We start from the raw sequence: 22,731 nt of genomic DNA, 5'->3' as shown, positions 1-22,731 counted from the left end.
TTACTTTCTTTTTATTTTGGAATCTATAAGATAGTATTTACTTGGGAGATTTGCCTTCTCATTGTAGTATTGCTCAGTTCATATTAAAAGGAGTTTGTTTATTGAGTGTTCATTGCCTGGTGGAGGGATGGAGGTCAGGAGTCAACCAGATTGGCACTGAAATCCACTGCAGATGATTCGTGGGTGGGCATGTATCTGATAAATAACTAAGGATGGGAACGTTATTACAGGAGATATAGGGAAAGAACCACAATTAACTCCCAAACCCAACTCTCATCTCAGAAGAAGACAAACTCTGCCCAAAAATCTCCCGAGACCGTAAAGGTGAACAGCACCTGTGTCAGGTGCAATCCTGGAGGAGCTATGGCCTGATGTATCAACAAGATGCATCTCGTCATAAAGCTATCTTAGCAGATCTTACTCCACCTCAAAGAGCTGGTGGTTGGACCAGAGTTCTGGCAGCTGCTGCCTTGCCACTGGGGAAACCCAAATGAATAGTTACTCTTGCTTTGGGGCCTGGCTAACCCTCTGTTTGTAACAATGTTGGCTTAATTCTGGATCATGCCCTAAACTGAGCCTGAAGATTAGACTGTTTCACCCCGGCTGTGGCCTCTGATTACACTGCATCATGACCACCGCCACTTCCTGTTTCCCTGCTGCAGGCCTCTGTGCGCCACCCAAGCCGGCTGGCTGTGGGGTGAAGGGCCAGAGAAGGAACGAGCCAAAGAGCAAGACATAGGAGACTAACATCTCCCAGAGGTCGCTCCACGTCACAGACATTTTAACTGGAAAATTTTTGTGGTCATCTGGGTCACTTGATTTCAACCTTACAGGGCCACAGATTTCTTTAATAATCAGATGAAAGTGGTTGAACCCTCTCTCCAGAAAAATGCACCTCCTCAGATTTTGGGTACAATTCCAGAATGTTTTACAACTCCCTGATAGCTGTCCATCTAGACTAAGCCTTTTCTTTTACAGATGAGGATATAGAGACGCAAAGGAGGTAGAGGGTCTTGCCCAAGGTTACACAGAGGAGATAACTGAATTCAAATTCAGCTCTCCTGATTCCCATCAGCCAACGCTCTGAGGTTTCCACTCTACATTGAGCCCTGTACTGGGAATTATGGAAAGTTAGGGTGCTCACAACCAAGGAAATAGAACTCCAGCTCATGAAAGGAAGCTAAGGTCAATTAGTAAGCAGTATTCCTGCCATACGTTCCTCTTTAGAAAGTAAAAGCTAATGCCTTCCATTAATTCAGCAGGCACTTATTGAGCACATAAGAGCATCTCCTAAAATCTCTAATCATTGGGAGATTAATTATTTATTGGAAATCAGGGCTTTTTGTAATCTCAAGCCTGAAGAAAATGTTGAGGTCCTCAAAGTGATTTTTTGTGGCTTTGTTCAGCCACACTGAACCCCACCCCAAAATGTTTACTGAAAGGTGGTTGGTATTTCAGAGACTTTGATGTGAGAATTAAGTGTCATATTAATGAAAGAGACCAGAGTTGAACTGAAGGGTACCTAAGTAGAGTCTACTGCAGGCTTAGCTATTCAACAAAAGAGCAGAAAAGCTCCAAGCTTTTGTAGAGTTCCCAGTAACAGGGCGTACATTTTATAAATAGCAGGAGGAGAACCAGATTCCAATTTCATCTTTCTGGAAAGAAGCAGGAAGCACTTTTGACTGATACTTATCTTCTCGGTTGGGTGCCAAGAGGCAGCCTTTTATCACAGGAGGTTGTGAAGGCTGGAGACTTGCCCTGAATCTAAGCTTCTCTACTGACTGGCTGTGTGACCTCGGGCAAAGCCCTTTACTTTTTTGAGCCTTGGTTTTCTCATCTGAAAATTAGGACTAATACTACTATCCTGATAATGTAGTTGTTGAGTCAACATAAATGACTCCGCTCCCTGGCTTTACAGTCTATTCTTTCTTTTTTTTTTAATTTTATTTATTTTTTTCCCCCAAAGCCCCAGTAGATAGTTGTATGTCACAGCTGCACATTCTTCTAGTTGCTGCATGTGGGACGCGGCCTCATGAGGCTAGAGAAGTGGTGCATCGGTGCGCGCCCAGGATCCAAACCCAGGTCGCCAGCAGCGGAGCGCCCGCACTTAACCGCTAAGCCACGGGGCCGGCCCTCTTTCTTTTGTAGCAAATACTTTATTCTGCCTTGTATTTTGGGGAATAGCTTCCCAGTCTGTCTCTCCCACTAGATGATAACTCCTTCAGGGCAAGAACTTCGCTCTCCTCATCTTTGTAGCCCCCAAAGCCGAGGGCAGCACTTTTGCGCAGTGGGTGTATCAGTCAGGGCCCAATCAGGAGGCATAAACTACACAATCATTTGAACAAGGGGGTGTTATATAAGAAATTATTAAACTTTGATAGGAGTAACTATAAAGATGTAAAGAGAACTCTAAAGGGTACCTAAGCTGAGAGAGGATACACAAGGAAGAGCAAACTTGGAAGGGGCCCCTCTCCACGGCTGGGGCTCAGACTTTGTTGGAGAAGTTGTGGTCATAGGCTACTGGATGGCGGAGAAGTTTGCTAGGTTTCCTGGACCAGAGCTGGTCCACAGTTGCTGGGCAGCAGAAAACAGCCCTCTGGGTGTAGGGGAGGTGACACTGGTGGGCAAGTGTGTAGAGTCAGGGCGCCACTTCCGATGCAAGGCTTTGGAGTGCATAGCAGGCCACCATACATCAGGAGGGCCATGGTGAGGGCCAGGCTGCAAGGTCGCCAAGCAACTATGCACTCTGGCCATGTAGCTGAGAGAGAGCACCACTGAATGTCCCCACTGACAGACTCTGCAGCAGGAGTAAGATCCAAACCAGGAAGAGAAGCCCTTTGCTTCCTATAGGGTCCCTCCAGTACATGGCTTAATGTCATACTCGCTGTTAAGGAGAAGTACATACAGGGTCCAGTCCGTTATCTCAGAGCAGAAACTAAAGGGCGAATTTGGAGCTGAGAGGCAATGATGTGATAACTGGTATAATGAGTGATCAAAATGTTTGAATTAAATTAGGAAAAGCCAAATAATCTGTCAATAATTCCCTTCACTCCTGTTTATTTCCCCTTCTTTCAGTCCTGTAAATTTTACCACCAATAAATGTCAAACCTCTCTAACTTCTTTTATAATTTACCCTCTAGAAGCTCACTTCCCTCTAGGGCATTCCATTTTGTTTTGTTTTCTTAATGAGACACATATCTTTCTTCTCTTGGCACACACTGAAAAGAGACGCAAAAAAGAGAGAGAGAAACAACGTCAGACCCAGTATTTCATTTCACAACTTATTTCTCCACTCAAACTTGAACTTGTTTACCCATGGTCTCTCTATTTCATTTCAAAGCAATCCACCTGTCCCTCCCAAACACTTCAGGATTGTCCCAAAACACTTGACTTCGAATGGCAGTGGAAGGACTCAGAGCTGATCCAAGAACCACTTTCCCTACCTTTAAAGAAAATGCTGTGGCCACCTCAGGTCAGATTGGGGAGTTAATCTCCTTGGACAAATCTGTAGAGTCCAATCTCCAACCATTTTAGAAGAAAATAGGTGACAGAGCAAACAGCAGACTTCGAGGATAATTACCAGCACAAATATTATTCGGAAAGCATTTGCAAAGGATTAATAGTTTCAACTTGAGAATCAAGCCAAGGAGAGTGTAGCATGTAGAGCCCTGCAGATGCTGTCCTGTGGGAGATCATGTCATTAATAGGCAGCAAATTTGTGTCAAGGCAATGTTCTTAGGCATCAACCACCCTGTTCTTAAATTACTTCATTCTCTTCTGAAGAGTCAGATTTAATTAGTGTTAACGGATGATTCCCCTGCAGGAATTAGCTCAAGAGTGAGGTGGGAATACAGTTAAGGCTTTCTCCAAGGATGAAGTGGTTCTGCAAACTTAATCTATTTACCATCCTTCAGAAGGGCCTGGAAGACCATCCCTCTAAACCAGAAAAATGGCAACGGGAAAAACTAGAGGAACTTAATCTTTCTCCCAAAATTTATATCTATATATATGGCTGTCTTACAGACTCTTTTTTTCAAGTGATGGACATTCTGGGCCAATGGAAGCTGGAGTAGACTGGCAGAAGCCATCTCAGTATCTTTCCAAGCTTCTACCCCTACGTATACTCAAATGATCTAGAATAATAGCCACGTTTATCCCTCAGTCATGGGATTGTGGACAATTTTTATTTTCCTCTTTTTGTTTATCTGTATTTTCTGCAATAAGCATGTATTATTTATGAAATTAAATATATATAAAAATTTTAATGAAGAAAAACCCCACATTTTTCTTCTCTAAATCTTGGACTACATTACTGCTTTTTGTCTCATATCTAGCCAGACCCTTTCCAGCCTCTCCACACCCTCTGCTCACATTAACTGCCAGAAATCAGCATACGTCATTTTCGAAAGAGATTTATTTCTTTACTCTTGAACTTCTAAAAACAGCCCACTTTTTCATCTACCCATCACCGAGTGGTGATTGATGCTATACCTGCCTCTGATGTGACAAAACGTAAGCAGTGAATAAAAGTCTTTCATGATTCTTGCACATTCTGAGGCAGGCACATTCTGAAAGCACTAGCCAGGGGCACTGAGCCATGTGAAGATGCTCTGTGGGGTGTTATTCCGCCTCGGGCACGGTTGTGCCAACCTGCGGGCATCTTGAGGAGATCATCTGGTATCGCTAACCTTTGATGTGGTGCTCTGCTCTTTCAGATTTTTGACAATGAGGCCAAAGACCTAGAGAGAGAAGTTTGCTTTATTGATATTGCCTGCGATGAAATTCCAGAACGTTACTACAAAGAATCTGAGGTAAGCAATAGATGAGATGACATGTGGAAGAGATTCATTCATTCAACAAATATTTATTAAGTGCGTGCTAACCTGGGAGACTTTCATCTCTCTTTGTGTTGATTCAATTTGGTTTCACATCTTGCCAGATTCCTTAATACAGGTCTCAAAATTAAGTCCCTTCTCCTTGAGGCACATCATTGGCCCTGGCTGCCACTCAATTTTGATTTAGTCTACTTGTCTCCTCAACTCTGCCATCATTCTGGGCAGCAAAATACTCATAGGGCTTCAACTGTCCAACCTACTGGCCTCTCTAAAAAACAGCAGCCACCTCCGGCTTCCTGTTTTGCCTGGCTTCTGCACAACTGGTCTCCTCATCTGCATGCTCCGGGAGGGCAGGGGCTGCGTTTTAATTCTGTCTTTGGGATCTGACACAAAGAAAATGCTCCATCAGTCCTCTCTGGGTGAATATTGAAGCTTGGACAGCTCATCTCGGCATGAAACCTTTCTCTGAAAACAAGAAGCACCTTCACAAGGGCTGCTTCTTTTTTCGTCTTGACTGAGAATAAATTTAAGAGAATATCTTTCTTTATAGCTTCCAGCCCACCATTGTTTGCCTCAGTCAGACCTTTTTATTTTACCGTTGGTACAAGTCACCATTTCCATCCCGTTAGTCTTTTAGTAATGGCTGCTGACAGAACTTGGGTGACCTCCTTGTAAATAACATCCCAGCCCTGCAACCACAACAGATGCAGGGCTATTTCTGTTGTTTAGCAACATGCAGCCAATCACAATATGTTTGGACTCAAGGCCCCAGATTCATCCTTGAGCCATAACACGGACCTTGAAACTCTTCTCTCAGATTCATTAAGGCCAATTTAAGACCTAATAAATAAACCCGTTAAAAATGAATTTCACTGTTAGACAAACTAGACTGCCAAAACTGTTCTGATTTTTTGGCCTCCACATTTTGGGATTCGTTTGCATATAAAAGTCTAACCTGATCTTAGCAAATGCTTAGCTGCTTAATTGCAGGCTTGTGCTCTGCAGCTGCTGTCCGTTCAAAGACCGGGGAGAGGCTGCTGTGAATTACTCTCAGTTTGACTCAAAGGCTGAGCTTTCAAACATCATCATTTTACACTACACTCCGCAGCCAACCACACTTGTGAATTTTCAGAAAAACAAATTGAAATGCTCTTTGCGTAACTGTGGACCTGCTGAAGAGAATAAACTTGGCCTCCCCTTTTCTCACTCTAGGAAGACACTTTTATGGTTTCATATCAAGTCCACCACTACTTGTGGGGCTTCTATCATGTGCAGAACACACTGGGTGAAGCTGTTGCCCCGTCGCTTCTGTGGCTTCCTGGGCCTGGAGGGCTGCTGTCCTAACTGGGCATCTTGGCCTCTTTGGAAGCTCTGGGCCTTCCAGGAAGGCAGTGTTTGCAGAAAACTCTGAACTAATTTCAGTTCCTTCTCAGAGTGCTTTGGTGTAGTCCTGCCTGGTACTCCGGGAGTTCCCTCCTGATTCGGTGAAAGTCTTGGGACAAATATGGAATATTAATGACACCATCAAGTCTCATTTCTAGTCAGCGGGTGGCTGACTCATCTCCCTGTGCTTTGTGTTCCCAAGAATCCCCACTGGAAAGCTTCTTCTCATTTACACAGACACTCAAGAGCTTTTTCTTCATGCTTCACAGTCATTCATTTCCCTGGGTCATAAAGTATTCTTTTCTAGATGGGATTTGACCAAGGAAATAAGAGGTGAACTGTCATTCATTCAATAAATATTTACTGTGTACTCACTGAGTGTCACATACAATATGAAGACAGGGACATGGCCATGAGCAGAAAAGACATTGAGGGTCCCATCCCTCAGGACACTTCCAATCTAGCTGGGGAGCCAAACAATAATGAAATAATTACATAGGTACCTATGGAGTTAAAAGTCACAAATGCCAGAAGGAGGTGTGCAGGGAGAGGCCATGATAGGGAAACTAAATTGAAGAGGGTGAGATTAGGAAAGAGGTTCTGGAAGAATGACAGTTATGCTGAGACCCACAGGATGAAGAGAGCTGGGGGGATAGTGCTCCAGGTGGAGGTAACAGCATGTGTAGGAGTGCCGAAGTGACACGGATGAGGACGCGAAAGGAGGCAGCGGCGGAAACAAGAGGAAGGATGGCACAAGGGAGCTTGGGAAGGAGGATGGCGCCGCGAAAGGTGCTTAGATTTTATTCAAGTGCAATAGAATGCCTCTGAAGAAATTAAAGCCAGGGCATCATATGATCTGATTTGTGCTTTTAAGAGATTGCTCTGGATGTAGAATGGACTGGAAGGGAGCAGAGTGGAAGTCAGGAAACCACTGAGATCATTAGAGTTATCTATGTTATTGTTTTTTTAGGTTACATGGTGGCTTGAACTGGGGGGTGGGGAGCAGATGGTTTTGAGGTGTATTTTGAAGAATTGACAGGGATTGGTCCTGGATTGGATATGAAGATGAGAGAAAAGGGAGAGTTAGAATAGCCTTAAGGTTTATGGCTTGGACAACAGATAGACGGAGGTGAGAAGAGGTATGGATTTTGGAGAAAGAAGGATCAATTTTGGGATGCCAATGAGACATGTAGAACAAACAGAAATGAGTCTGGAGCTTAGGTGAGAGATCAGAGCTGGAGACAAATTTGGGAGTATTTGGCAAATAGAAGATATTTAAAATCCTAGGGATGGATGAGAGGGAGAAAGCATAAAGTATAATGGGAAAGGGGTTCAGATCCAAGCATTAAGGGGTGGCAGCATTTGGAGATCAGGAAGAAGATGGGAAGACCCCAGGAATCTACAAAGAATTGGACAGAGAGTTAGAAGGAAAACAAGGAGAGTGCACCAAGGATTGCAGGTTTGAAGAGGACGAGAGTGATCAGCTGGGGTGAATGCTGCTGAGAGACTGAATAAGATGAGAATGGAAAACCGTTCTGTAGAGCAGTGGGTCTCAACTGAGGGTGATCTTGCCCTACAAGGAGGCTTACAATGTCTGGAGACATTTTTGGTTGTCACAACTTGGGGGTGCTACTGGCAACTGGTGGGTGGAGGCCAGGGATGCTACTAAACATCCGATAATGTACAGGACAGCCCCCCATAACAAAGAATTATCTGGCCCCAAATGTTATTACCAAGGCTGAGAAACCCTGCCCTCGAAGAAAAGGTCACTGGCAATGAATGAAACTCTGGATTCAGCTCTCACACTCAGAGCCACCCCTCCCTGTCCTGGAGTCTTAGGATTACTTAATGGATGTGGAAGAAAGGAGCCCCAGAGGGCACGCTGTCAAGTACGGCTTCCCAGAGGATCCCTGGCCTACATTACAGGTAGACTTCTTCCTCAATAGCCCTGGCAGTTAGACCACAATGGAAAAGGTATAATTGGGAGCCTGCAATAAAATCTTGGGAAAAGTACGATCCGCAGGACCCCCTTGTGACCTAACCGCACCATCATTTGATTTCCAGAATCCAGACTGCACTGTGAACCCACCAGAGGGGAGAGAAATGAGTTTCCTAGGCTGTTGTGGTTGTTGTGTCTGCCGTGAATATCATTAGCCAGGGACTGAGAATAAGGGGAACAACCGATTCAGCAGACAAACCATTTCCAAAGAAATTTCTACTCAGCATTGTGTAAATCATTAACATCCTCCTCCGCAGCACAAGAGTTTCCCTCTCAAGTGAAAGCTGACCTTGTCATTTTCTGCTTAAAACCCCTCACTGGCTGGGAGGAAGCCCAGGCCCTTAGCATGGCCCTCTGCCTTCTCCACTCCCCAGTCCTCCCCACCTCTGTGCCACTCAGTTGGGGAGCGAAGAGTCAGTCCTCCTTGTGGTTCAGCTCAAACATGGCTTCTCGTCTGGGCTTTCCTGGGTACCCTGCTCCCCTACCCACTGTCTGGAGGCCAGTGGATTTCTAGTCTGTGGCTTCTTTTTTTTTTTTAATTTTATTTATTTATTTTTTCCCCCAAAGCCCCAGTAGATAGTTGTATGTCATAGCTGCACGTCCTTCTAGTTGCTGTATGTGGGACGCGGCCTCAGCATGGCCGGAGAAGCAGTGCGTCAGTGCGCGCCCGGGATCCGAACCCGGGCCGCCAGCAGCATAGCACGCGCACTTAACCGCTAAGCCATGGGGCCAGCCCTAGTCTGTGGCTTCTAAATCATGCTGGCTCATGCTAGCTCAGTTATATCATGAGCTCCAGGAAGACCAGAGCTGTTCTGTTTATCACCATTCCTCGGCAGCTCATAGAGCACCAGCACATAGCAGATGCTCACCGAATGGTTGTTGAATGAATGAGTGAGAGTCAGGAGCTTTGTTTTTTCCTTCCAGCAGCGACAATTTCAGAGTGAGTGCTATCAAAGAAATTGAATTTGTTGCCATTAACCCAACAGTTGTGAATCAGAGTTCCTTTTTTTTTTTTTAATCTGAGGCATACAGCTTTACAGGCTTTTTCTTCCAATCCATCTTTGTAAGTTGACTATGTCAGCATCATAAATAAGAACACATTTTCTGGGGAGAAAGTTGAAGAGCTGGTGGGCTGATTCTGTTCTGAGGTTTTTGATGCTTATGAATTCAGACCAGGGTTATCTGGGTCACCCCTCTCTATCCCGCTCCTGTCACACATACTGCCATCCAGGCCAAAGAAGGGGCCTGAAGCACTTTCTTTTCTTTTTTCATTTCTCCCTGGAAACCTCCAAGCCACACAGTCAAGAGTGCCTCTCTCATTAAGGTGAGCGGAGCTGGGAATTTTCCGCTGGGTGCCCTCTGCCTGGCGGCCCTTGTGCACCACCAGCCAGGGATTCAGAAGGATGGTCTGGAGACTCAGGATCAGTTGATAGCCTGGCCCAGCGCTCTCTTTATTCTCATTTTGCAGTGCTGCTGTTTCCTATCCACATCAAGGGTGTGAGCTTCAGCTCCCAAGAGCCTCTTAGTGTCAAGTTTTGTTCTCATATCTATTGCAGGACTCTGCAGGGCAGCGCTGTATTGTAAAAAAAAATTCAGCGTGATTTCTCACGCAAAGAGTGCACCTCCATTAGCCTCAACAAAGCCCCACCAAGGCCCTGTCCACCATCAGAGTCATAAAGCTCTTTGCACCATGTCACATTAGCACCACCAAAGCAGCAAAAAGGAGGTGAAGCCAACATCTGAGCAGGTTGTGCGCGTTATGTGGTTGATACGTGGGTTCTTGGCTCTGCCAAGATTTCCATCCCAACCCTTTGATGCTCTGCCAAGATTTCAAGGTGAAGATCCCAGCCCGGGAATGAGGAACTAATTCCGTACTTATCATAAGTGGGTAGCATGCCTGCAGAGGGCACGGGCAGTGAGCCCATACCTGCTAAGCCGAGTTGGCACTTCGGTGGTGCAAGCACACATCTCAACATCCAGCCTCCAGGACTTGTCCAGCCTGGACAATCTGTGAAAGTCAGGCTTAGGGAGCGCTAACAGAGGCCTTCAGATTTGGCTAATGTAAAGTCTAGCACTCTTCCTCTTTGTTTCTCTGTGGTAATTCATAAGGTTTGGCTTCTATTACAAGATGAGGGTGACCAGAGAAAATGGCATCTCTATTGGCCTCCTAGCTGCTGCCATCTGCAGCTCTCCCCCAGAGACACAAATGTGGAGGGCATATGTAGCTTCTAAATTTTTAGATGTGCCTTGAGTAGAAATGGGGAAAAAGAACAAAGAAATTTAATTTCCTAGTAGAGGAAATTTAGAAGTAGAGGATTTTTTTTGTGCTTTTTTTTTTTTTAAATCATCATTGATTTATATAAACAAAAAGTAAAGGAATCTCTAGACCAGTGGTTCTCAATTGGGGGCAGTTTTGGGTTTTGGGGTTTTTGTTTTTTTGTTTTGTTTTGTTTTGTTTGCTTAGGAAGATTAGCCCTGAGCTAACATCTATGCCAATCTTCCTCTGTTTTGTATGTGGGTCGCCACCACAGCATGGCTGACAAGTGGTGTAGGTCCATGCCTGGGATACAAACTCGTGAACCCAGGCCACTGAAGCAGAGTGCACCCAACTTAACCACTATGCCATGAGACCGGCCCCCCAACTGGGGGCAGTTTTGCCCCCCAGGGGACATCTTGCAATGTCTGGAGATATTTTTGATTGGTACCACTGGGTAGTAGGGGGTATTTGGCATCTAGTGGGTTGAGGCTAGGGACACCGCTAAACAGCCTATAATGCACAGGACAGCAACAGAGAATGATCCCACCCAGAATATCAATAGTAGTGAAGTCGAGAAACCCTGCTATAGACCAATCCAAGAAAAGGAAATTTAGTAAAACCTGTTAGTAGGAAAACTCATTAACGAATTTCTTTAGTTCACATTTATTAAGTGCCTACTGTGTGCCAGGCTCTGTGCTAGGCACGGAGGCTACAAAGGCCACGATTGTGTCTAGTCTCTACTACCCTTTAAACTTGATCTTCTTTTTACAGATAAAGGAAATTCCTCTTTCCCTTCATTTTGGAAGATGTAAAAGAAGTCCCCATCTGACCAGTGATAAATAGAGTGTAATAATTTTAATGGAGAAATTGGGAAAATTTACAATTTTCGTTTTGAATTCAGGTAGCAATGAAGGAGAAAGTATAACATGAGGTTATCCAAGAAACATGATGGGGGCCAGCCCCATGGCTTAGCGGTTAAGCGCTCGCGCTCCACTACTGGTGGCCCGGGTTCGTTCCTGGGCACGCCCCAACGCACCGCTTCTCCAGCCATGCTGAGGCCGCGTCCCACATACAGCAACTAGAAGGATGTGCAGCTATGACATACAACTATCTACTGGGGCTTTGGGGGAAAAAAATAAATAAGTAAAATTATTAAAAAAAAAAAAAAAGAAGCATGATGGATCCCTGAAGTGGTGTAACTGAACGTAGGACAGTGCAGGGGGAGGTTTTAGGCAGAACTGATTTAGAGCCTTCCTCTTGTGTTGTTTGACTATAGTAACTTTTTTAAACTCAGTCTCCAAGCCTCTGGATTATAGAGTCTTCCTGGACCAAGAAATCCTCAGCAACCAGTTCATTGGTCACACCAATCTAAGCATCTGTTGAATTCTCTCTTAAGGGAAAGAGGACAGAACAAAGAGAGAAACATCTAACATTTCCAATAACTGTCAAGGGTAAGAGATTAAGTGCTGTTTGCTAAGTACAACGGGCCTGAGAAAGGGAACAGAGAGACGAAATGAGTAAATATTGTCGTGCTTAGCCGTACCCTTCAGTACAAAGGGCTCCATCCACACCACTCGGCTCCCTCAAATTAAAGATATTTTCATTTTGGTCTACATCTTGGTGGTGGAGGGTGGTAAAAATTTTCAATTATCTCCAAATGGCCAGATTTAACAGAGCTGCCTCCTGCTGGGGTATGCTGTTGAGTTCAGTTTGTTGTTATGTTTTATTATCATTTTTTCCCTTTTCCCTTGGTCCATCTGTTTCTTTCTGAGAGTCACGCAGCTGTTCTGTGATGGGTTCCAACTTACTGGGGCCGGGGCCTCTTGGATAATAAGGGGACTGACGGCGTCACTGGCGTGGGGAGAAGGGGAGCCATGTCCACTGCCAAAGTGTCCCGGGTGATGGCCCCTAAAACTGGGGGGGAAGCCTGCAAAGGAGCTCATCAGGGGAAGGGTCCCCAGCAGGGAACCCTGAGCCCACCCTCTTCAAGGGTCTCCATGAGGCCAGTGCTGTTAGAGAGAGAAGTACTTGGTGGTGCCTCTGGAAGTGGCGGGAGCAGCAGATGATAAAGAAAACCGTGAGGAGGAGAAGATTTTCAGTGCAGATTCTCTCACCTGCCTCCTCGGGAGCCTGGGCAACGCCACAGACGCCATTTCCCAAGGGGCTTGTCCTCTGGTGGCCCCAGGAGGAGAACAGCATGGTGGCTGCAAGGTCATTACAGATGCCCTCCTGACTGTGCTGGGGGAGTCTGGGAAACCGGCTTTCTTTTTCTTTCTCCCTGTCCCCTGCCCCCTTTACAAGTCGGACAACATCCCCTGCATCTATCCGGGTTGACGGCACTGGAAAGGCAACGAGCCTCTGGCCCAGCGGGAGGCTTAGGTGATATTTGAGTGGCTTCCTCTGTGTGGGAGTGGGGATCCAGTCAGCCTGGCCAGGAAAGCTTTATCCCAGGAAGGCTGGAGAGAAACTGCCATTCCTCTAATCTTCGAGAACATATCCTTTGTGAAGATGCAGTGCAAGACATTGAGTAGGGACAAAGTCTGTGGGGAACAATGCAAAGTAGAACACCCTCACCTTGAAGAAGCCCATGATCTGGTTGGGAGGATAAGATCTAACCACATAAAAGGCTAAATGTCAGCGCAGCCTGAGGCAGCAGGAAAAACGCCTTCACGGCAGCCCACATGCAATTTACTCCCCTAAAACGCCAATGCTCCATGTCACCACGTGCAGCTCTATAAACAGAAGTGGTCAGGGCAGGCTTTATAGGAGTGGTGGAATCTGAGCTGGGCCTTTAGAAAATGTTTGTCTTTATTATTTATCTGTTCACAAATGCGTGATCCTTGTAAAAAAATTCCAACTTAATATAAATATGTAACATTGAAAAAACAAATCTCCTATGATCCCTCATCATAGAGACAGCTGTTGTTAAAGTTGGTGTTTGTGGTGTTTATACTTAAACAGAATGCATAAATAACATTATTTTATAAAAATAAGCTCACACTAGGCATACCACTTTGCAACATGCATTTTCTCACTAACGATATAAGCTTGCCATATTTCCGTGGCAGCACACATCTCTCTAGCAGGTTTTGTAATGCCCATATAATGTGCCGTCGTACGTTTAGGCCATATTTATGCCATTTTCCTTTGGTGGACATTTAGGGTGTTTCCGTTCTTTTACTGTTACAGTGCTGCAGGAAACATCCTCATGTGATTTTTTTTTTGGGGGGGTGGTGTTCTGTTTCTGTAGAATAAATTCTAAAAGTGAAATGGTTGAGTCAATGGGTAGGTGGTTTTGTTATCAATCGAACTCTGTCCCCAACCGGGGAGAAACCAGAGGAAGGATCTCTTGCCCTTCCTCTTGGGGTTCTTCCTCTGTTCAGTGTCGCAACTTTGAAACGAGACCAAAGCTGAACGTCCAATAGCACAAGCTTTATTCAATGGCCAAAGAAGGGAGAAGTGGGACCTAAGTTCACAAATCAACTTCTCAGCTCTTGGGGCAATTAAGCAGCTGTTATAAGGGGTCAAGGTAATGGAGGGGAGGAATATTCATAGTTATTCAGGGAACTGGGCCGGTTTTTCAGGGGAACAGGGTGCCACCTCTTCTGTTTCCTTATTTGGTTATGTTCTGCAGTTGCCATGGCCGTTGTAAACTGTCGTGGTGCTGGTGGGTGTGTTATGTAGCATGGTAATGTATTGCAGTGAGCGTATAATGAGCTGCGGGGTCTGTTTCAGGTCAAGTCAGAGTGCCACATTGCTTTCAACCAGTTTTGACTGGTTTGGACTATATGTCTCAGCCATCTCCTGCTTCCTCTCTTTGTGGTTTCCTTGTTCTGAGCAGGGTTGTAGTTAATGTCTTATGGGGCCAGGGGCTGGGGTAACAGTTTTAAATCTTGTTAGATATAGCCAAATTGCCCCACTCCAAAGCTATATTAACTTACTCTCTGATCCACACTTGTATGGAAGCAAACCGAATTTTGAAGATGAGTGAGATTGAAAAGACAGTGTAGTAAGTGGGGGCAAAGGCAATGACAAAGTAACTGTCTGAGGCAGAAGAGAAGAGCCTTGAATGCCAAGCCAAGGAATTTGGATTTTGTTCTACAAGTAGCAGAGGGCTTTCAAAGCAGGGTCACCAGCCATCGTGCAAGGCGTCTCCATTTGTGATCTCACCAGAGAGGCTAACTCTCTCAGGGGATGAGAGAGTTGGCATCTATCCTGGATGCCAAGAGGTTTAGGACCCTCCAACCCATCAACGTACTTCTCTCCCTCTTCCACTACCCCCTTTCATGAACAAATCACCTTCGGCCATCTTGGCAACAGTAATATTTTGTTAATAAAAAGACATCTTTGGAAATAAAAGGGCATTAAACAGTAATCCAGCCCTCAGCAACCATGGCTACATCATTTTTAGACCAATAACGGGCGACTCACTTCCCAAGGAACAAATAGGTCTTCTCTTTTGGATCTCATTTCTTCCAAATAAAAAGAAAGCTGGGTCACCAATTCTTGCTGAAGTACTATGCCCACTGCTGATTTTTAAAACCACTGCTGTTCTTTTGGCCTAATAATGTGAAGCTACCACAATATTTTAAGCAAAGCCAGTTTTTACTGGGCGTACTAGGAAAATAGTAGTGCCCAACTCCATCCTAAAGAAAAGCTTTTTGTTTTTCAATTTTTCAAGGGGAAAAAAAAAAACAATTTAAACTGCTGCAGTAATTTGCATGAATGAGGTTCCCCAGAGCTTGGTGCCCAGAGTAGCCATGGCAAATCTTACCAATCGGATTTGGTAGTGAAATGCCGAATGAAGTAGGTCAAACAAAATCAAGGCAAATGAGTTCCTAAGTACAGTACGGTACCAGATCAAAACCAGTACCAGAGATTCTAAGTCTCTGCCAGGAGTGGAGTTGGTGATTGTGGCTTTGGATCATTGACTCAATAGAAAGAGCCTTTGGGAAAATGGCTCTATGTCCCGAGAATTCATCCAAGCAAAACATCCATGGAAGGGAGAGACAATTGGGCTTGTTGTAGAGGGATCTGTGTAAAAGGTAACCTCTAGAACTAGTGGATAGGGATTCCTAGCCCATGTTCTCCAAGCGTAGATGACTCAGCCCTAAGGTAATAAGGGGCCCTGGCTTAGGGGGGCCTCCAGGTGATTACAGCCATTGGACTTCATCATCACCAATTACCATATCTTGAATCTCTTCCTCCTTTCAAATGAATGGATGGATGGAGAGATGAGATGAGATGTGATGAGATGATGTGAAAGGCAGAGCAAGGCATTAAGATGGCTAGCACAGTCCCTGGCACATAGTAAGCATTTAATAAATGTCCCCTTCTCCCTGCTTGACTCTGGCATTGAGATCTGCAGATTTGTTGCTGGGATGCTTGCTCAGTAGAAACCATGTGTCTTTGGAAAGTGGCTGCCATGGGTTCTACTATGGGAGTTTATTTGTTTGCATATTGCTTTTTGCTTGTTGGCATGAATGGAAAAGAGAAGCAGATGGTTGGATCCAGTCACTCCAGTTCTCAAGATCACAGAATCCTCTGCAGGTGTAGCAAGATCCTTCAGAAAATAGAGCCATTTGTACTGCTGAGATTTTTTTTTTAATTTTGTAATTACTTCTGTTATTTTTTAACTTGAATTCAGAATGGCATGTGTCTCTGATACTTCATCTCTAAGAAACCTTAGAAGTTACATTTACTATCTGTTGTGCCAACTTTGGGCAGTCTGTAGCACTGGAGTCCCAGGATGGTACCCAAGGCAGTTTTGGCATGCTATCAACAGTCCACCATGAGCCTTCTTACCAGGTGTATTTTAGAAGAATAATAGTTAAGACTTTAAAAGAAGGAAGCAGGAGACAAAGGGCTCAAGGTGAAGTGAACAGACACAACCAAGCTGTTTAATTTTGTCTCATGGAGAACCTCCCTCTGTACTTTCAAGAAAACAGGCATTAAATCCATATCTTGCTTAGGACTTGGGCCAGCTACATCAGCCCCTGCTATTTTTAGTGTTATTAAATTAAAACCCCAGAACTTCTTGGCCCTTAGAGCAGAGTTCCCAAATCAGATTAGAATCACCTTGGGACCTTTAAAAAGTACAGATACCTGGGCCCCACTCTAGACCTACCAAACCAGACCCAGTCAGATGGGACCCAGGGATCTGCATGTAAATGTACCAGGTTTGGGGAAGTAGCCTCAGAGCAGAGCTTCCCAAACTATTTCATGCCAGGACCCATGTAGAAAATGATCAGCTTTGACTGGCATATCGGAGAGCTTCTGGTCAGAGATGACCAACTCCCAGGGTCAGGAGGCCCGGTCTGCTTACCCAAGAGATGAGGAGAGCAGTATCTTGTCACATCTATCATCCATTCAAGGTAGGGAAGCTTTGCCTAAGAGAGCGCCATTTACTGTGCTCACATTTTTAAACCATTTGATTGTTACCTAATTTTGTGGAGGGAAAAGGAAATAGCAACATAAGCCTGGAAAACTGCCCATGCCCCTACTGAGGGAGGGGTCAATACCTTTGAATTTCATTCCATCTGTTCGGAATCTGACACCATCTGTGGAGTCACGTCCAGCACCTTCCTTGCCAGCCAATGGTGTTAATTATAATATACATTTGTGCAATTTTCTCCTTAGTTGCTTCCGAGTTGGAGGCTGGCTTCGGACCAACCCTCATCTAAGTTTATTTCCTCCAATCAAAGACTAATCGGTGTCCACCAGGTCCCCTGCCTAGACCTTGCCCAAGCCCTTTCCCAGCTAGCTCTCTAAGAATCTATGGTTATGACTCTGTGATGATGGAAGTGGTATTTTTTCCCTTGAGAAATAAGACCTGACCCAGTGATTCTCTCCCACTTCTTCTGTTTATTCAGATTCCAAGTACAACTGTTCAGCTTCTGCTCCAAAAATATCCAGGAAAGAATAGGTGCTATTAAGTTGCCTGTCTTCACCTTTTATTGTTAAGGGGCCCAAAGAAAGACAATTACTAGCTCATTAACTTGAGCCTTAGAAGTTTCAACAGATTTCGCATAGAATTGCTAAACTTGGCTTTAGAGGGACAGGAACTAACTTTTGAGAAAAAGGAAAGTTATTGCGTAGTTGTTTCATTCAGTTATATCTTTTAATCCTAACAACCCAATAGAATAGATATGGCCTCCATTTTATAGATAAGGAAACTGAGGCTCAGAGAGTCTAAGTAAGTTTCAGGAAGCCTCAGTTCAAACCCCAAAGTGTCCGGCCCCAAAGATTGTGCTTCTCCTCCCCCACCAAGCTGGCTCCCTCAGGTAAAGCAGCAGGGACAAACAATCGTTGTCTGTCTCTGAAAAACACTCGAGGAAATTTGTTTCTTCCTTAAATGTATCTCGCTAACCCCAAGGCTCACTGACAATATGATTGGAGGATCTTGGGGAAAGACAGGGTGAGTAGGAGGAAGGGCCCTTCCAGTCCCTCAGTTACCCTCCTTAGGTTTAATGATCTGATAGAACTCCACTCCCCATCTTTTGGGGAAATTTTCCTCTTTATGAATAGTCCAGAAAATAGTGGATTGGCCAAAACAAAACCAGTCTGGAAAAACAAAACTGGCCATCCTATAATTGAGTAATGCAAGAACCTATTAAAGGGGGGAAAAAGTCTACAAAGACTACATCCACAGACGCCAGTTTGGGGTTCTCATTTTATCATCCCCACAATAGTCTTGGAATTAAATAACTTGCCCAGGTTCACACAGGTAGTAGTTGCTGGAGCAGAAATTCAAACCCAGGGGTCTCTCATTCCACAGCCTTTTTAGTACCCCGCGCCCTAGCTCTGTTCAGAGAAACTAGGATCCCACAGAGGTGCTCCTGGGCCCCAGTAAACAATGAAATAGATTGTATCAAACAATGAAGGTTGAAATAGCCCAAGGAATCCACTCATCACTTTTACCTTCTTTATATATTGAGATTCCAAGTAATAATATATTTGGAAAAACAAAATGATTCTAAAGCTAATATTAGTCTGAAATCTATTCCAGCCTTAAAAATGGAAATCCTTTATTGACTTCAAATTACAGATTGATTGGCTTATTGAACATCTCTATCCCAGTTTCTGTTCAACAATTTGGTAGTCCAGGTTTCCCAAAATAATACAGTACATGAAGAGCAAGCTAGATTTAGGGACAGTTAATCCAGTGCTGATCACTGTTGCCGTGTTGCAACTCATCAAGAATATTTGCTAGTCTATTATCAGCTTTTCATGTAATAAACTCAAGCTATCCACGGGCCAAATTGTATATCCTCAGTATGGATTGAGGCTGTTAATGCATCAAAGCTTGTGTTCAAATAGCACTGCTAAAATCAGAGTGAGCAGGGACAATCCACAACACACAGACCAAGTTCAAAGGCTGCAAACCCAGCTGGGTCTTAACAGCCCTCCTTTATGGAAAGAGCTTGGCTCACTGGCTATCAGGAGAGCTGGTGCCTGGCCTCTCACTGTCACACAAAGTAAGGCAGGGTCCTCTTCAGTGTGCCCTTGAATGATCTTACTGGTTTTGATTAGAGGTGATCTTAAAAATATAAGTCATATCTGTTAGTGCCGGAAGGAACAGGTTAGCATTATATAATAGAATGTTAGGGAGACATCTCTTGTTGCTCTGGAATTGGGAACCAGGCCCAAAGCTGGGGACAAAGGAGTTATGACTCCACATTCCACATGCAGCTGCTAATCACTGAGGCCAGGTACTCCCCAGGGCTTACCCAGATGGCCCAGTTGGCTCTGTCACCATGGCTCCCATCATCCATCTCTCCCCCCTTCCTAGGCTATATTTGGAAATGGGGGAGGGGAGTTCTCAGAGTCATTGGGGGTACACTTCTTGTCTATGTGAAGGGAGTATTCCAAGAGAATTAATTACAGAAATTGGAGCATCTGCACAAAAGCTGACTATTTGCTGAGCTGGGAACCTGCAGGCCCACTCTCAGCCCTGCCATCCTGAGACTGGGGTGAGACTGAAAAGTGGCCCCAGAGGTTTGTAGGGGAACATAGAGATTGATGCCTGCTGTCCATCTGGAGATTTCTGAAGGAGGAAGCTTATGGAAGGAGCCCACGGCAAGGACTGAGATGGAACTGTGGGAGAGTGAGTCTTGGAATAGAATGGGGGCATTCCCTTGGACATGATACAAAATGAAGATAATAGTGTACAGTCATGCATCGCTGAATGACAGGGATATGTTCTGAGAAATGTGTTGTTAGGCGATGTCATCATTGTGTGAACATCGTAGAGTGTACTTACACAAATCTAGATGGTATAGCCTACTACACACCAAGGCTATATGGTACTCATCTTATGGGAGCACTGTTGTGTGCGGTCGGTTGTTGACAGAAACTTTGTTAATGCAGCATGACCGTACTACTTAAGAGGTTTGTGGTGAGGAAAATTCTGGGATGTTTGCTCTGAGCCTATGAGTTCTCCAATTCTCTGACACCAACTGGATGTCCAACAATTCAGTTCAGTTCTGACACTGCCTGGAGTTAGCATCAGATCCCATAAGTTAAAGGGCTCAGTCCCGCAAGACCATTCCCCCTTTAGATGCCAGTCATAAGTCCAGGGTCACTCATACTTCTAACCAAATGGCTACAAGTTGAGGTTTCCCACAACCTCCTCTTCAGGCTGGAGAATTTGCTAGGAAGGCTCACTCAGGAAAACACTCTACTTATTTTACTAGTTTATTATAAAGAGTACAACTCAGGAACAGCCAAATGGAAAAGATGCATGGGGCATAGTGTGGGGGAGAGAGGTGCAGAACTTCCATGCCCTCTCCGGGTGTGCCACCCTCCCAACACATTGATGTGTTTACCAACTGGGAAGCTCTCCAAATCTGTTGTCTAGAGTTTCTATAATTCATTCTCCAGCCTTCCCCTCTTCCCTCCCCAGAGGTCATGGGTGGGGCTGAAAGTTTCCACCCTCTAAGCACTTGATCTTTCTGGTAACCAGCCCCATTCTGAGGCTATTGAGGGGCCCCGCCTGTCACCTCAAATATATTTCTTATTATACCACAAAGGTCAAATTGAGAGAGTATATCTAAAGTGCTTCACACAGGCTCTGGTACACAGCAAGCACTTAATAAACATTAGCTAGTATGGTTATTTTTTCCTCCTTTCCTCCTTCATTTTCTTCTGACCACCTCTCTTGTGGTTCTCTTTTGCCTTAGTCTTCTCCCTAGCCCCTAAAAGGCTTCGACAGTGGTCACTCACCCTCAGGGCTAGAGACCGCTGACTATTAAATTATTTTGTGGTTTGTGCTCAAATTTTCCATTCTCATGCTTCCTCTTCTTCAAGTAGAGAGTTCTGAGTTTTTCTGGCACTGAATTATGGCTGAGAAGGGCTCGGAACACACACCAAAACACTCCCCCCACCGCATCCACCTTTTTCTCTGCCTTTCTACTTGTCAGACGCACCTTCTAAGTCCAGCTCCTTTAAGAGAGTCACTTTGCAGAGGAATAGCACAAATCACTCAGTGTTTGCGGTACACTCTAGTGCCAAGAGCAAATGCTTTAAAAATAACACTTTAGGTATTAACTGCTAACAAAGCAAGAATTGGCTGCTTCTGGCTACGATTTGCATTTAGGGTTTTTTTTCTTTTAAAGCTGATGCATAGCCATTGACCTTTTAAGTAAAGTTTTAGGTCAGTTCTCCAGCACACTGAAAGCTCTGTAGTTGGTTTTTTTTTAGCTTTGAGATATAGTTCACATACCATACAATTCACCCATTTAATGTATAGAATTCGATGGATTTTAGTATATTCACAGATATGGGCAACCACCACCACAATCAAATTTAAAAGATGTTCATCACCCCAAAAAGAAACCCTGGGGGCAGGCCCGGTGGCGCAAGCGGTTAAGTGCACATGCTCGGCTTCGGCGGCCTGGGGTTCGCAGGTTCGGATCGCGGGTGCGCACCAATGTACCGCTTGGTAAGCCATGCTGTGGCGGCGTCCCATATAAAGTAGAGGCAGATGGACATGGATGTTAGCTCAAGGCCACTCTTCCTCAAGAACAAAAAATGGGGGAGGATTGGCATCGGATGTTAGCTCAGGGCTAGTCCTCCTCGTAAAAAAAAAAAAAAGAAACCCTGTATGCTTTAGCTAGAACCCCGCTACTCTTTTACCCTCACTCCCACCCCAGCCCTAGACAACCACTAATCTGTCTGTCTTTGTAGATTTCCCTGTTCAGGACATTTCATATGAATGGGATCCTTTAATATGTGGTCTGTTGGGACTAGCTTCTTTGAAAGCTCCTTAATTTTTATGTGTGTCCATTTCAGGATTCAAGTTCAAGAAATCTTGGTCCAAATTCGGGACTACATTTTACCTGGTTGAAATGGCCACTTACTGAAGGGGAATGAGAATAATATCTGTAACACCTTGGAGTCTTCAAGAAAAGTTCCAGAATGCAGGAAAAAATCTGATACATGTTGTTAATTCGTCCCTATTTTAGGGCTGAGCATTATAATTACATAATGTAGCAATTCCTAGCCAGTTACTACTTAGCCCTTTTTCATTTAACATTTATCAAAACCTTCTAATTTCAATTAACAGGGCAAGCCCCTGTTGGATATAGTCCTCTGTGGTTCAAACTGAAAGCGTAATTAATCACGGAGACTTTCTATCTCAGTGAACATCAGCTAATAATATTGCCTCTGAGATGCATGCTGCACTCCAGCCAGGCCTCCTTGGGGCTGCTCCTTGCACCTCCCAGGTGTGAGACTGATTCTAACAAATGCAGGGACACAGTTTCACATGGGCTCCACTAATGAAGCCCTTAGCATCACCTTTGTTCTGCTTTGTCCAAGTGCAGGATGGATGAGGCCTGAAGGTGTGACTGACCCTGTGGAGAGGATGCCTTGTAAAGATGTGCCCACATGGAAGGGGTGGCCAGCCAGGTCCATCTGGACCCAGGAGACAGCCCTGGCACCAGCTCACCTCCCTCCATACAGATGGGTTTTAACTACAAGGGTCCAATTTGCCATCTGCCAAGCCTGGGGAGTACCGACAGCATCTGGAGCCAGAGCTCTCATTGTGGATGAATTTAGAAACCCCCATCCAGCCTGACACGTTCTCTGCTAGCCAGCTGCTGGGCTAGAGGGCCTTCCAGCAGCGCCCTCAAGGCAAGAGCATCACTTCCACATCATGTGTCACCCACTGGATTGCTGCAGCTAGTATGAGGTTCAGTGCTCTGTGACTGAGTGAGAGAGCGAGCTATGGAAGAGTTAGTTACAGGGGAATCTGG

The 22,731-nt window shown here is 44.9% G+C and overlaps 1 protein-coding gene across 1 annotated transcript in view; it reads left to right on the top strand.

Moving 5' to 3' along the window:
* The window catches only part of PITPNC1 (phosphatidylinositol transfer protein cytoplasmic 1), a 237,507-nt gene that overhangs the window by 191,552 nt on the left and 23,224 nt on the right, over nt 1-22,731 (top strand). Inside the window, exon 6 of the mRNA XM_058561399.1 lies at nt 4,716-4,811. Within this exon, the coding sequence (XP_058417382.1) occupies nt 4,716-4,811 (96 nt within the window). The remainder of the gene's footprint in view (nt 1-4,715; nt 4,812-22,731) is intronic.

The sequence above is a fragment of the Diceros bicornis genome, chromosome 18 (assembly GCF_020826845.1).
Source record: "Diceros bicornis minor isolate mBicDic1 chromosome 18, mDicBic1.mat.cur, whole genome shotgun sequence".
Classification (NCBI taxonomy): domain Eukaryota; kingdom Metazoa; phylum Chordata; class Mammalia; order Perissodactyla; family Rhinocerotidae; genus Diceros; species Diceros bicornis.
The sequence above is the reverse complement of the archived record's forward strand: the minus strand, read 5'-3'. Positions and strand labels throughout refer to the sequence as shown.